The 15858-nt window shown below is 39.9% G+C and overlaps 1 protein-coding gene across 5 annotated transcripts in view; it reads right to left on the reverse strand.

Moving 5' to 3' along the window:
* The window catches only part of HUWE1 (HECT, UBA and WWE domain containing E3 ubiquitin protein ligase 1), a 152067-nt gene that overhangs the window by 40024 nt on the left and 96185 nt on the right, over positions 1 to 15858 (reverse strand). For all 5 annotated transcript variants that reach the window (XM_075999810.1, XM_075999809.1, XM_012746599.2 and 2 more), the window contains exons 33-45: positions 15587 to 15824; positions 14970 to 15200; positions 13218 to 13340; positions 12601 to 12696; positions 11748 to 12017; positions 9724 to 9876; positions 8115 to 8242; positions 7810 to 7891; positions 6266 to 6442; positions 5636 to 5795; positions 5147 to 5505; positions 1626 to 1821; positions 485 to 652 (exon numbers count right to left, since the gene is read on the reverse strand). In XM_075999810.1, coding sequence (XP_075855925.1) covers positions 485 to 652; positions 1626 to 1821; positions 5147 to 5505; positions 5636 to 5795; positions 6266 to 6442; positions 7810 to 7891; positions 8115 to 8242; positions 9724 to 9876; positions 11748 to 12017; positions 12601 to 12696; positions 13218 to 13340; positions 14970 to 15200; positions 15587 to 15824 — 2381 coding nt within the window. The remainder of the gene's footprint in view (positions 1 to 484; positions 653 to 1625; positions 1822 to 5146; positions 5506 to 5635; positions 5796 to 6265; positions 6443 to 7809; positions 7892 to 8114; positions 8243 to 9723; positions 9877 to 11747; positions 12018 to 12600; positions 12697 to 13217; positions 13341 to 14969; positions 15201 to 15586; positions 15825 to 15858) is intronic.

A 15858-nucleotide genomic window follows, 5' to 3' on the forward strand; every position in this document is an offset into this window, starting at 1 on the left:
TTTCCTAGTGCTTAGAAGCAGCACCTTAACTAGGAATAAAGGTGGTCTTGAAAGTCAAGAAGCCTAGATACAACTTCTAATACTGTTCCTAGCTCTTCAGGCAATAAAGGTGTTTTGCTTCTGAGTATGAAAACATTGGAGACTTCCTGGTATTTTATTTCCAGTCTGCTCACATGATGCTATTATCTCCCTTTAAATCTTCTTCCCTCTGTATAGTATACAACAGAATTTGGGCAACCTCCTCATCCTTATCATTCAGACTCATTTCAGAAGTCACTTATCTTAAGAAACTTTCCTACCCATCCCACCATCACCAGATCAGGTGCCTAGGATTCACCACTACCCTGGCATCTGTCATACTGTATGACTATTAGCTTCTTCAGTGATATGCACTGTGTGTCTTATTCATCTTGACCCCCAAACTGTGGACACATAGTAACATATCCTCTAGTGGCCAGTCTCCTGAGGTAGGCTAGCTACATACCTTCCTCTGGAGCATGGTAAGCAGCCAGGGCATTCAGCATATCGTAGATCACTTCCTTGATAGTATCAGGAATGACAGGCAGAGGTGAGGGTTTCAGAGGGGTTGTCTTCACCAGCTGTACAGCATTAGGTCCTTTGATTCTAAGATTCTCAAATTCATCATCTGAAGCTAAGCCAAAATGAGAGAGAAAAATGTATTTGTGACTGAGACAAATCAGTCAAAAATCAGTACCTAAACTTGGTTACTGATAAAGACTCAGAAAGGGGCTTGTATAACATAAACATACAACCTTGAGAAAAGAGGCCATGTTCAACCAATGTTTAAATAGTCTACTAGAAAACCTGGTTTTTATTTTCCCTAAATTCCATAGGATTTAATACAGCAGCACCAAATAGTAATAAAGTATAGGCTTTGGAGTTAGAGAAAATTGGTTTTGGAATCCAGTTCTGTTAATGCAACAATCTTCCATTTTCTCACTCTTGAAATTTTGAGAATTAAATCAGACCATACATGACAAGTGCCCAGCACAAGGCCAGACACGTAAGTGGGGCTCCCAAAATAATTAGCACCCTGTTCAACATTTATTAAAAAACAAAACAACCCCACAAATCTACAGAAAAGTTCAAAGAACAATATAACAAACATCCATATATTTTTCATCTACAATTACCATTTGACTACCCCTAAATACACCTACATGTACCTCCTGAGATAATTTGTATTTATCTAATTGTTTCCTTGTAATTAAATATACACCAAATACTTTTGGCAAGAATACACAGATGATGTTGTATACTTCCCAATGCACCACATGAGTCACATATCCATTTGTCCCTCAATTATCACTTTATTTGTAAACCATTAACTGTGTGAGCCCTATTACCCTACCAAAATGAGCTCTTTGAAGGCAAGGACTAGGACGAATGAGTACTTGGTATTTCTAGCAGGGCTTACAATAAGGCAAGGCCCAGAGAAGGTACTAAAGTACCTACTGAATTGACCCAAATAATCAACCAGTCAATGTCCTAATGCTTGCCTAAGGATGCCCTCCAAGTTATAGATGTCCTCATAGAGAAATCTCTGCAGTTATACCAGGCCACAGAACTCAATGTCTCAAAGACCATAAGTAAGCAAAACTCACCAGTTCCTGAACCTCGAGGGGCTGGAAGGGCAATGCGGATACAGCAGTTTGCCACTTCTGTGAATATGTCTGGATTGCGGCATGCAGCTGGCCCAAGGACACGAAGGATGTAGTTGATTTCCCGAGAGCCGAGGCTACCAGAGACGACTCCAGAAGTGGTGCTACCAGCTCCACTTGTAGCTGCTGAGCGAACAACCTAGTAAAAAGAGAAACACCGTTGATAAAAAACTGCTTTCTAAAAACATAACGGCAGTCAAGGATGTTACCAAGAAATTAAAATACTGACCAAGCTCCACCTCAAAACAGTAGATGACAGCTTTAGACTTTTTGGAGAAGTTGGTCTTTAAGTTCCCATCTCATCCCCCTTCTCAATTCAACAAAATATGGCTTATAAAAAAGTTGCAGCATATCTCAAAACTATCAACTATTAGATCACAGTACATGTGATCTTTATAGAAATTGGGAGATGTGTTGAAGACCACAGATCCCATATAGCTTCCCATGAGTGCCAGCGCCTAGCCTCCTCAGATGCTGTCCATTCTGGTTTAACCATTCTGGTTTAAAATACACAATACCGATATCCACTTAGTGTACAGTAGCAAAATTAAACCTTTTCTGTATACCTCAAAGTCAACCATCAATCTGAGATGACAGCCACAGGAGATTCAAACAATTTACATTTTTTTCTTTTTGAGACAGAGTCTCACTCTGTTGCCCGGGCTAGAGTGCCGTGGTGTCAGCCCAGCTCACAGCAACCTCAAACTCCTGGGCTCAAGCGATCCTCCTGCTTCAGCCTCCCGAGTAGCTGGGACTACAGGCATGTGCCACCGTGCCTGGCTAATTTTTTTAATATATATATTTAGTTGTCCAGCTAATTTCTTTCAATTTTTTAGTAGAAACGGGGTCTTGCTCTTGGCTCAGGCTGGTCTCGAACTCTTGAGCTCCAACGATCCGCCCACCTCCGCCTCCCAGAGTGCTAGGAATACAGGCGTGAACCACTACGCCTGGCCCAAATTGTTTGTTTTGACGACACGGGGCTTAGACATGGCTATGCTTTTGCTCCTCTCATAAAATTACTTGGCAATCATGGAAAATACACAAAAGTATGAAGAAGATAAGTCAATTGTTGTTTTCCATTATCTACTGCTTTGTGAAAGATATGCTCATATAAACATCTTTTGGCATTTTAATGCATTTCTTACTAAACCAATCATGCTGTCATGCTCTTTAGTCTCGCATATTTTAACCCCTATAGTTTGCCTGTCTTGCTACAATTCTGATGTAATTTCATTTTTTTTTAAATCCAGGAAATTGAACTTTATGATTTGGTAAAAAAAAAAAAATTTGGAAAAGTTGAATTTTACTATAAAGAATGTGCCAGCTGAGCACAGTGCCTCACATCTGTAATCCCAGCACTTTGGAAGGCTGAGGCAGGAGGATCGCTCAAGGCCAGGGGCTTGAGAGTAGCCTGGGCAATATAGCAAGACTCCATCTCTACTAAATTAAAAAAAACAAACCCCCAAAAGAATGTAGCATAATTTATATAGTCCCCTACTGCTGGACATTACATCTCTAGTTTGTTGATACTACAAAGCAATTCCACAGTGAACACTCTTGTATATGTATCTTGGCATATTTGACATTAGTAATCAGATAAATTCTTAGCTGTGGAATTTCTAGGTCAACGGATATCTTAAACTGACAGTACTAAATTGCCCTACAATGTGGCTTCACCAATTTTCCCTCCTACAAAGTAGGAGTATGCCTGCTTCTCCACACCTGTACCTGCAAGGGAAATTATTAAGCATTTACATTTTGTCAACTTGATACATTAAAATTGTCACTGATATTCCTTTATTACCCACATTCCCAAGTACATTTTACTTAAAACTTTCAGTTTTCACCCCATCCAGTGAGGACTTATATTTTCTCCTAACGCTTTCAACTTTCATAAGTTTTAAGCATTTCAAGTTTTAAAGTCAGAATTCTGTCTACATATAGTAGTTTCTTCCCTGTTGGGCTGTCTCCTCTTTACCTTGGATCACTGCAGATGGCTAAGAATTTATCTGAATACTAACATCAAGTATGCCAAGGTATCTAACAAGAGTGTTCACTGTGGAATTGCTTGCAATACCAAGAAACTAGAGATGTAATGTGTTGCTTGCCTTTAAAAGCTTTCCTTCTCTTGATTTGGCACAACTGAAGTGAAATCAAACAGGCTGGATGAAGAACTGCCTGAAGAATCTGAGACGTATACTCATACACATATAGAAGTATATATTGGTACCACCTTTCTGATAAGCAAGTTAAAAAATATTTATACTTTTTGATCCAATTTCTAGAAATCTCTAAGAATAACAATCTTAAACATGAACAAAGCTAGGCACAAAAATGCATACTGTAACACTACTTATAAATGTTGGAAATAATGTCTCAAGAGAGCAAAATCCAGTAACAGTCACATGACTGCTGACAAAAGAGTAAGAGAATTTTGTAAAAGTACCAGAGGAAGAAAAGCCCCACTAGAGTAAGATGATGCCTATGCCCACCCCTCCACTGTTGTCTTAATGTTGATGTTACAAATGTTATTATTTTATGCTTTGCCATTTCTTCCACTGCTTTATAAATTTCCTAAAATACATAAACCTGTTTTCAGACCTGCACTATTTGTTAAGTGCCTATCACAGTGCCTGCCAGATCATAAATATTCAAAAAGCTTTACTACTTCTACATTCCAAAATATAATGTTTTGAAAATAGGCTAGAGTGACCACCTGAGGTGTACTCCTACAAAGGAATTAACTTTAAGGCATGAACTTACTAACAGTTTTTGGCTTGACTAAAGAAACCTAGATTGCCAGAGAGGACTTTCTGGAAAAAAGGTATTACTATAGTACCTTTAAGGGTAGAAAATATTCTTTAGTTCTTCTTTTTCTTTTTCTTTTTTTTTTTTTTTTTTTTGAGACAGAGTCTCACTTTGTTGCCCAGGCTAGAGTGAGTGCCGTGGCGTCAGCCTGGCTCACAGCAACCTCAATCTCTGGGGCTCAGCGATCCTACTGTCTCAGCCTCCCGAGTAGCTGGGACTACAGGCATGCGCCACCATGCCCGGCTAATTTTTTTTTTTGTATATATATTTTTAGTTGGTCAATTAATTTATTTCTATTTTTGGTAGAGACGGGGTCTCGCTCAGGCTGGTTTCGAACTCCTGACCTTGAGCAATCCGCCCGCCTCGGCCTCCCAAAGTGCTAGGATTACAGGCGTGAGCCACCGCGCCCGGCCTCTTCTTTTTCTTAATATCACTCAATAGGATAATCCTACCATACCTAAGCAAGCTTCCAAGCACACACTTGGGAAATTTTGCTGGGCAGAGTATATTGTATATGTATCTACATACCCTATTGTATATGTATCTACATACCCTAAGAAGAACCAGAAGTCTATCTGTTCTGAGACTAAGGAAAACAAAGGTATGATAAAATCATAGGTATGATTAAATCAGCAATTGACACCAAAAAGACTTACCTTTTCCATGGTATGACGGAGGGTGCAGGGGTCCTCAATGATGTGTCTTAAGAGAAGGGTGACGAGGGGAGTAAATCCATTGAAGCCTGAGCTCTGGGTCAAATTCAAGATCATTCGGGTACTCTTCAGCTCTGCAAACATCATGGCATATTTGTGGTCCCGGGTGAGCCTTAGGCAGAGGCGAAGGGTAGCATGCAAAGTGTCTGGGTCCACAGGGACTCCCAGCATGCTCACGCAGGCTCGGATTAAAACAGTCACCATATCTTCTGTCAGGCCCTGAATCAGGATCTCCCCAATTTTTGTTTCTTCCAGGCTCGTTTCCTTTTCAGTGTTTGTACTCTCTAGGGCCAAAGGAGTATCTACAAATGTGAAAATAAAGAGTTTTAGATAATTTAACTGGCAATGAAATTGGCCAGACCTTAAGCCATAAAGGGCACAGTAGCTTCAGGTAAAACACTCCTTAGGAGATTTAAAACTCAAAGTTCGTACCGTTGGCTTTGTTTTCTTTACGTTTGATATCTATTTCTTTGCTTTCTTCCAGTGTCTTCTCTAATTCCTGTCCATTGCTGTTTTTTGAATTTTTATTCAGCCGTGGTACCCTGAGGAGAGTTAGCATCACAGGACGTCGATTCCCTGTTTCCTCATTAACCTAGGAATTCAATCAGACAAAAAAAAAAAAAAAATCTCTTACCAAAAAAGGAATTATAAAGGTATGGGGCAGGGGTGGGGACACCTCCCAGGTAAAATGCTACAACAGGAAGAGGAACCCTAGCAATTTGTCCCATCCATATCATTTATAATACAAAGAGAAAACCCGCAGTTCCCAGAAGGAAAGTGGCAGACGAGAGGCCCTATAATGAACTGTAAACTTTCCATTAGAGCAGACACCATCTCTAATCATTCCCTAATTCTTGACTTAAAAATCAATTAAACACTTAAAAATCATTTCTGGGAAGGAAGACTCAGTTCTATGAAATCTACACTCAATTTATTGGTGATAATTCTGTGCCTTATAACATGTTAGGACTGCTGGTTCAGAAAGAAGAAAACCAAGACATATCCAGCACCTTCCCTTCTTTTTGATAAAGTTTACAGAATTGGGTGAGCCTGTACATGTACCTGCACCATTGTAGTGAACTGGACAGTATATCTTCTTCGGCCTGCAGTGAATCGCACACTTGTCTCTCCAGATTTCCAGGCAGAATCAATAGTGCTGTTGTTGCTTGCACTGTAACTACACCAACGCCCAGAGCGATCATCAAACCAGCGCCAGTTATTGCAGTTGGACTGTAGGTACTAAATATAAAAGTACAAAGTGTGTTTCCTTCAAGATTCATTATTAGAAGAAACAGTAACTTCAGTAGTATTCACTGCTAAAACTAATCCAGGAAAAAGAAATATACTGGAGACTTAGTAAATTTTGAAAACCAAGAGAAGTTTTCATGTAAATTTACACTCACAATCCTAAGCTTCTGCTATGGTTTGAGTCCTCCATGTGTTGGAAAGTTAATCCCCAATGCAACAGAGTTGGGAGGTGGGGCCTACTAAAAGGTGACTGGGTCATGAAGACTCTGCCCTCATGAATGGATTGATGTCATGATCCTGAGAGTGGATTGGTTATAAAAGTGAGTTTAGCCCACTCTTGCTCTCACTCTCTTGCCCTTCTACCTTCCCCCATGGGATGATAAAGCACAAAAGCCCTCTGGCCCCCTGGATTTTGGACTTCCAAGATCTATGAGCCCAATAAACTTCTATTGTTGATAAATCACCCAGTCTATGGCATTCTGTTATAGCAAAAACAAAATGGACTAAGACATTCTCCCTAGGCAAAAACCCATCTATCTCCTTATCCTGCCATCCCCCTACTTTTCTTTTGTTTTTAACTGTTTTCCCTAAAAGGGGAATATTCATTTGAGATGTACTGAAATAAAAATTCTGTTTCCAAGAAGGTACTTAGATGATGTGGCATAATAATCTTCATCCAAGGAACACCTGCTTTTGGAAGGATTATTGCATACTCAATCCTTCACATAACAGAAGAGGCACTCTTCCTCTGGAGGTAACATACACCTTTAACATTTACTTCCAGGGTAAGTTCTTAGGGCCTCTAGGAAGGAACTCCATAAGAAAATAATCTGAATTCCCTATTCAAAAGAGAAACCTAGGCCGGGCGTGGTAGCTCACGCCTGTAATCCTAGCACTCTGGGAGGCCGAGGTGGGCAGATTGCTCAAGGTCAGGAGTTCGAAACCAGCCTGAGCAAGAGCGAGACCCCGTCTCTACTATAAATAGAAAGAAATTAATTGGCCAACTAATATATATAGAAAAAATTATCCAGGCATGGTGGTATATGCCTGTAGTCCCAGCTACTCGGGAGGCTGAGGCATCAGGATAGCTTGAGCTCAGGAGTTTGAGGTTGCTGTGAGCTAGGCTGATGCCACAGCACTCACTCTAGCCTGAGCAACAGAGTGAGACTCTGTCTCAAAAAAAAAAAAAAAAAAAAAAAAGAAAAAAGAAAAAACAAAAAACAAAAGAGAAACCTAGCGATGAAGATTGCTGAAATGATTTATACCTTGGGTCAGGGACCTTTACTATTCTCCCATATTTTCTTATGGTCTACTCTTACCTCAAAAAGTAGGCCAACCACACACACTGCATTACATACCTTAATCATCTGGGCTCTCCTTTTTGAGGAGATGGCTGTCTTTTCATAGAAATCAATCAGGAGCAACACTGGGGTGATCCATCTAAAAAAAGAGAAATAATTTGTTCTGAGCAAGCCAGAAACCTGCAAAAATTGGGAAAACATATCTTGCTTTCATCAGGCACTTCCTGATTTTCAAACCATAAAAGTACCCAGGATTTGCCCCATATATACACCCAGAAAATTGCCTGATTCAGGCCCTAAGCTTGAGCAGCCAAGTCCCAGGGGAATAGAAGTGAAACTGGGATAGACATAGGGTCACTCACTTTGGGGTCTGGACCTCCTTTTGCTCCTTGGCTGCCTGGAGGCAAGGCTGAACCACTTCCAATAGTTTGATTAGGACATTAAGGATGCCACTTGATTCAACCACCCAAGCACAAGGTAGCTTCAACTCCTGATTAATCAAAGGAAAAAAATTAAAGATATCAACTTCTACTCAGTATTAAAGATGAGCATGGTATAGGGGAAGAAAGGGGCAAATAGTAACTAAATTGGTTGAATTCAAATTCTACCTCTCACCATTTACCAGCTGTAAACCGAAATGAGTCACTTAAATTTTCTAGGCTTTGGTTTCCTCATAGGTCACAAGGAATACTAATTCCTGCCTCCAGGGTAATTGTGATGATTAAATGAGGTTATATATACATTTAAAGAGCCCCACACAGTGCCAGGCATAATAGTATATGCTTAATACAGAAATGATTATTAATATCTTTTGTAAAGCTTTTGATTTTCAGAGAGGCATTATAATCTTTCAAGGAAGATGAAATAATTAAACATAGTTAATGGTTCCCCTTATTGGGGCTATACTAAAGTGTTACTTTTAACAGGAAATCACTGAAAGTGAATGTCCAACAATAAGCAATTATTTCAATAAATTAGAGAACATCCTAAAGATGGAATAATGTATACATGACATGGGGAAATAGTCATACTTTAAGACTGAACGGCAAGAATATAGAACTTTCTATATTGTCTTATCCCAATTGTTTAAATGGATAGAAAAAGGACTAGAAGAAAACACAGGACTCTTAATTGTGATTCTTTGTAGATGAGGGCTCATGACTGATTTTCTCCTTATGTTATGTTATGGAGGACCCCTAGCATTCAGTACTTGGAAACCTTTCTCCTAAGTATCTATTCATGAAGTGCTATAATAAGTTATCATTTTCATCATAAAGGAAAGCCACAAGACTGTAGATATACAGTTGGAAATATCTCCTGAGTAGTTATATGTAAAGGGTCAAATAGATTCAGTGCAAGTTTTACTATTAAACGTGATGAGCTACAGAAGAGTCCCTTGTCCAAGATCAGTTGCTTCCTGGTTTCTATGTTGGTTAGAACAAGAACATGTCTTGCTCAAACCACTCTCTTGCCCCAAACAATCTGCTGACTGACCATGTAAGGAAAAGCAAGCGGACTCTCTTCCATTTGTTGTCTATTATCTTAACAACAACAACATCCAATTTCCATATCCCATTCCACTATGTGGCTGCCAGTTAGGTTTCCTGAGAGGCAAAAATATTCCACAACCAAACTATGATAGCCATTTAAATACTCTTTTTAACCCCTACCCCACAATCCTTTAAAGACTCAATTCAATTAACATTTGTTCTGAGGCAGCCTTCTCACATCATCCAGAAGTGATAAGGATGCCTTTCCTGAACTCAGATAAAATTGTTGATACCATTCATGTGGCATAGAATGTTGTATTTTGTACTTTATTATGTTCATTTTATCCTGTTAGAAACTGAGCTCATGAAATGCAGGGATCATGCCTTATACTTCTCTTTATCTTCTTCAGTGTCTGATGTGGTAGGTGTTCAGTAATTCTTTGATGAATGAATTACAAAGTCCTAAAGATCTAAATCTTACCTCAAAAAGTAGCGTTAAAAGCAAGATTCTAGTAGCCAAATTGGAGGCCTGGGGCAGCGTGGCCATCTGACTGATCCACTCTGACACAGTTTTTGTATCACTTGTTGTCAGAGGAAGAGCAGCTTTGATCAATACATCAGCAGCTTCCCAGACCTAGAAAAGTAGAAAAGTGGCCAAGTCAAGTAATTATAGAGTAAGATGAGGTTTGTGAAAACATTCTCAACCCTTTAAAATACTCCCTCCACTCCCAACACAATCACTGAAGAAAGGTAAGTAAATACTAACATATATGCCACAGGAATTTAGTGCCTGTATCAAAAGATCTATTCTACTAAACAATTATTTTCTTAGGCTAGATTACAAGAAGCCTAAAATCCAAGTTAAAGGAAATATTTAAAAAATTCCTGGTGCAGTCAACCCCAAAAAGGTCCTAGCAACTTACATTTCCACTGTACCTCACCCAGAATTATAAAAAACAAAAACAAAGAATTAGAAAGTTAGAAAGATTAGTCTGGTTTTATTTTGGACATTAAATTTCTTATAATGAATTTGATATCACTGCTCATTTCTATTAAGGTTTTAGTTTTCTTAAAATAATTTGCATAAGGTCTTAATAAAAAGATACTAAACTTTTTTGTGAAAAATATTTTATCTAGTTTCCTTTACTTTCAAGATGTTTCCATGCATTAAAAGCTATGTGTACATAGTCCAAATAAAAAGGCTATTCCTTTTTAATTTTTTTCCCTGCTTCCAGGCTTAAAAATAACATAAAACAAGATTCCAATTACTTAAATACATAAATAAACTGACTAAAAAAATAATAAAGGAAACACAACCAAAATGTTTAACTGGTTATGTCTGGGTGTGGGGATTTACGATAATTTCTTTCCTATCCTACATGTCTACAAATTAGCATTACTATTAATTTCATAATGAAGAAAATTATAGATTGTCCCCTCTATTGATCCCCAGTGCTGGAGGTGGGACCTAGTGGAAGGTGTTTGGGTTATGGGGGCAGATTATTCATGAATGGCTTGGTGTCTTTCTTATAGTATGAGCTCTGAAAACTGGTTGTTTAAAAGAGCATGGCAGCCCCCCTACCTCTTGCCATGTGAGAAGAGGGAGACCTGCTCTCCCTGTCTTCCACCATGAGTGGAGGCTTCCTGAGCTCCTTACCAGAAGCAGATGCCAGGATCATGGTTCTTGTACAGCATGCACAAGTGTGAGCCAAATAATCCTCTTTTCTTTATAAATTACCTAGCCTCGGGTATTTCTTTTTTTTTTTGAGACAGAGTCTCGCTTGTTGACCAGGCTAGAGTGAGTGCCGTGGCGTCAGCATAGCTCATAGCAACCTCAATCTCCTGGGCTCAAGCAATCCTTCTGCCTCAGCCTCCCAAGTAGCTGGGACTACAGGCATGCGCCACCATGCCCAGCTAATTTTATATATATATATTAGTTGGCCAATTAATTTCTTTCTATTTATAGTAGAGACGGGGTCTCACTCTTGCTCAGGCTGGTTTCGAACTCCTGACCTCGAGCAATCCGCCCGCCTCAGCCTCCCAGAGTGCTAGGATTACAGGCGTGAGCCACCGCGCCCGGCTCGGGTATTTCTTTATAGCAATACAAAAGGACTAAGACACTGGGACACAAGTATTCATCAGAATGGGGACTCCTTCGTTCAAGTGTTCTTGCATAGGAAGAAAAATATCTATTCACTGTTAGTCCAGGGAGCCTAACTTGGCTTAAGAGTAAGATGTATTTTGGACATTTTAGATAACTCTAACTGAAAACTAGAAAAAGAGAGCTTTGTCTCTTTCCAAAGATGTTTTTTTGACATAGTTAATCCACTGTTTTGGTAAACATTCAATGAAGAGCACGATCACCAGATCAAAAGAATTCAAAGACAGAAAATACCCATATTGGGTAGAAAACAAAAGTAGATTTTTCAGAAATCAGGTTTTGATAGAAGGCAGACAAGCAAATCATTTCACATACGCCCCTCTTTTGGCCCCTTGAGAATTTACCTGATTGACTACTTGCTTCAGAATCATGTCACGATAATCTGCTCCATTACGCTTGATGGCTGTCATGATCAGATCACATACACGGTACACTGTATCTGGCAGCTCATCAAGAAGGTGGAAGCAACCTGGCAACATGGTATCCGTGAAAGTGTGCAGTTCATCTTGTTCCAATGGGTCAGCATCCTGGAACTTCTCGAGACATTTAGCCTCTTCCTCTTCCTGCTTTTCCCGAGCTTTCCGTTCCTCTTCCTCCTTCCGGCAGGCAACCTCCTAGAAGCAGGGAAGGAAGAGTGACAGTACATAGGACAGGTGAAAATGGAAATATAAGGGGGACTCTGAGAATGTATCTGCCTCACCATATAAATACTCTCTACTTTTTCCCTCAGGCAGTTGATACTTTCATCCAGGGTGTGAAAATAAATATGAGGGCAGCCACACAGATTAAGGCAAGACAGGGAGGAACACTTCAAACACCCCCAAAGCATTGCCAATTTATTTGCAGCATTCTACTCCACCTCTCATAAAATCATTTCTAGACACTGTCCTATTTTCTTGGCCAGTATGTTAAAGTAATTATTATCTAGGAGTACACAGCCAAGTTTGGCCTAATGGTACTACCAAGTACACTTTGGGTTTCTATTAGACAATAAGGATTAATGCTTCATCTATTTCACCTAAAGCTTTGGGTCAGTACAAGGTAGCTCAAAGATGGATGGAAAGGTTGGGAAGAATGAGTACTTCTGTGTCTTTTTCTGGTGGTAATTTCAACCAATTACTTTGTAGTTGTAGCAGAATGTTCTCAGAATACCAAGATTTATGTGCCAAACCCTTTTGGATGCCATTTCCTAGTTACCTCAGGTGACTCCGCCCTTTGATCCATTGGGATATCCTGTCCCAGAGACATAGCAATTGCTCTCATCATCTGATCCTCTTCAGACATGCTGAGATCCTACAGATCAATAACAGAAAATTCAGTAATGACATACACCTGAAACAAACACAATGAGGTCACCCCATTGTGGGTGACCACAATGGTCATAGAGCATCAGACATCTTGTGCTCAAGCTTAAGATAGGGGAAGGGGCTCCAAATGCTCTCTCTATAGTCAAACCCAACTAGGCTTACTTGATCACTGCAAGAACACAGGGGGAAAAATCACAATGAAAATTAAGTGTAGAAGGGTGGCTTCTATGTGACCACCTATTCTGCATCTTAGAAGAGTGTGCCTCTAATACTGCTTTCTGACTATGTGGCTTCTTCCACAAACCACGTCCAGAAAACTTGCATGGTTGGGGGATAGGAAACTCTGGTCATAACACTCTGGAGTTTCGAGAGTTATTATGAAAAGAAAATATTGGCATGGAGAAGTAGTATATAGAAAGGAAAACCAGTGACAGAAGGATAAGGGGAAAAATGCAATCAGTAGCCAAATCAACACCCTGGAAAATCATAGATCCTGAACCAACTCACCCGAACAACTCCTCCCATGATTGGAGGAGGGTGGGTTAGAAGGTACTCTGTGGCCTGTTCCATGGTACTGGTGTTCAACAGGGCCTCCATGGCATGTTCCCTTGTAAAGCCCATGTCCATGAGCTACAAAAAGAATGCAATAGCTCAGCACCACATTGTCAGAGAAATCCAAATGCATTTTAAGAAGAAAAAAAAAAACCTTTTCAAGATGTAAACAGGTTCTTCTAACTTTATGTGAACTGAGAACTTTTATGAGCTAGGGTGTGGTAGGTAACATGAACAATCCTTACTTTTAGTGTTTCTACAGCACTCAAACATTAAAGCTAAGCATAGGGGCAGGGATCCAAGGGATTCCCAATTCCATCCTTTAAGAAAATGGGGGAGGAGGATAGATGGTTATTAGCATTAACAGGATTATCATAATTAAAAGACTGAGTGAGGCCGGGCGCAGTGGCTCACGCCTGTAATCCTAGCTCTCTGGGAGGCCGAGGTGGGTGGATTGCTTGAGTTCAGGAGTTCGAAACCAACCTGAGCAACAGCGAGACCCCGTCTCTACTATAAATGGAAAGAAATTAATTGGCCAACTAAAAATATATACAAAAAATTAGCCGGGCATGGTGGCGCATGCCTGTAGTCCCAGCTACTCGGGAGGCTGAGGCAGGAGGATCACTTGAGCCCAGGAGTTTGAGGTTGCTGTGAGCTAGGCTGACGCCATGGCACTCACTCTAGCCTGGACAACAAAGCGAGACTCTGTCTCAAAAAAAAACACTGAGTGAGATTCATACACAGAAGCATAAACTGGTGCCAATATTGTGGAAAACAAACTGGCAACTGAGCAAATACCTGAAAAAAACTGACCCAAGAATTCTACCAGGAAATAATCATGAAATGTACATAAGGAAAGTATATACCACAACATTACAACATCAAATCTTAAGAAAATTAACATCCAACAATAAAAGAATGACTAGTAAATAATAAACAAAAATTTTAATGACTATAAGTCTACACATTGCTTGATGTTAACTGTGTAAAAATTAGGCATAAAACTAATGTGATTTAAAAAGAAGACAATGACTATCTTCTGTGGTGACACTATGAATATCTTTTAAAAATACTTTGCTATACTTTCCAAATTTCTCAAGGTTTATAATAAAGAAAGAGGCATGCATATATAGAAGACAGATTTGACTAGGACTTTAGATATAAAGAGAACACACATACATACAAATTCCAGGAAAAACATGCTAAAATGTTCTTTAAGATCGAAGTGGCAGGATCTTACATGCCTTTTCCTTACTCCCTTCTAGCCTCCAATTTTCAAAATGTGGCTTATACACTTATTTAAAGGTGAAAATAAAAGTTTTATATATGACTAAGGTTTTAGAAAGCCCTTGTTTAAGAATAAATCTGGGTCATAACATCTCTTCTTTTAACAGGTTAACCAGAAAGTAGCCGAAAAGTTTGCTTCCAAAGAACATGGCAGCAGCAAGCTACTGAGAATCCTGTAAGAGTTCCAATACTAATCAACATGCTTGGAAGGACATAAATCTATTACCTGTGCAAAGCATCGGAGTACACTCCAGCATTCCTCAGGAGAAAAAAATGCTAAGAGAGGGAGCAAATTTAAACTGTCACCTGGTTAATGTGACCAGGTACTTAGTGGCATATGAACTTATAAAACCTGCAAGCACTGTACACCACTGAGTGCAAAGTCTGGGCCCTGGAGTGTGAAGATAGCAAGCACCCTACCTGTTGCAGCTGTTGCTGGTTGACTTGAGGTTCCCGGCGAGAACCACCTTCCTCTTGCCCTGCATCCTCTTCTCCTCGAGACCCCTCCTTCTCTTTACTTAGTCTCTCTCGAATCATAGGTTCTCCTCGGAGGATGTGGCACAGAATGGCCAGCATGGATTCAGCCATTCGCCCGCCATACACTTTCAGGGGTTTCCGGTTCCAAAGGTTCTTGATGCATGTAAAGGCTGCCTATAAGTCATTCGGATAGTGTGTAAGGATCATTTTGCCTTAATTCACAGACTCAGGAAGAATAAGTTGAACACCTATGGGACAGTCCTACCACAATTAGTACCAACAACAAAATCCTAGGCCAGCACGAGGAGCCCTACGCAAGCACCAAGTAGGGGCATTTACTTCAACCTGAAAGTACCAATCTGAAGTTTACAGTTCAGATGTTTAAACCATGAAAAATCCTCAAATGGTCTCTATTCCCTCCTATAAGGCACCCTTATCTAGGAATAGGATCTACTGTTTCTTCAATAATCCCATTCTTCCATTAAGAAGAACAAAAGAGAATGGGAATTATCTAGTTAGCATGAGAAATATCTCTTGGGTTTAGAATGGCAAACACTCACTTTCTGAGTTACCACAAGGAAGCGGAGGGCACTGAATTGTGGAAAGTTCTGGACCCCTCCAGGCAATTTGGCAGGCAGTGAATGTGGAGATTCAAGCACCGTGGTGGGATTCACCATCTTTTCCACCAGCATAAGCCAGGCATCTAGGAATTCTCCTGTGCCATCAGGTAAGTCTGAATGTTCCAATCCCTCAGAAACAGGAACTTTGCCTCCCATGGATAAAGCCCAGTTGAAAGTTCTAAATTCAAATAAGAAAAAGTATGGAGATAGAG

Source organism: Microcebus murinus, unplaced genomic scaffold, assembly GCF_040939455.1.
Source record: "Microcebus murinus isolate Inina unplaced genomic scaffold, M.murinus_Inina_mat1.0 scaf008_hap2_Mmur4.0, whole genome shotgun sequence".
Taxonomy (NCBI): Eukaryota; Metazoa; Chordata; class Mammalia; order Primates; family Cheirogaleidae; genus Microcebus; species Microcebus murinus.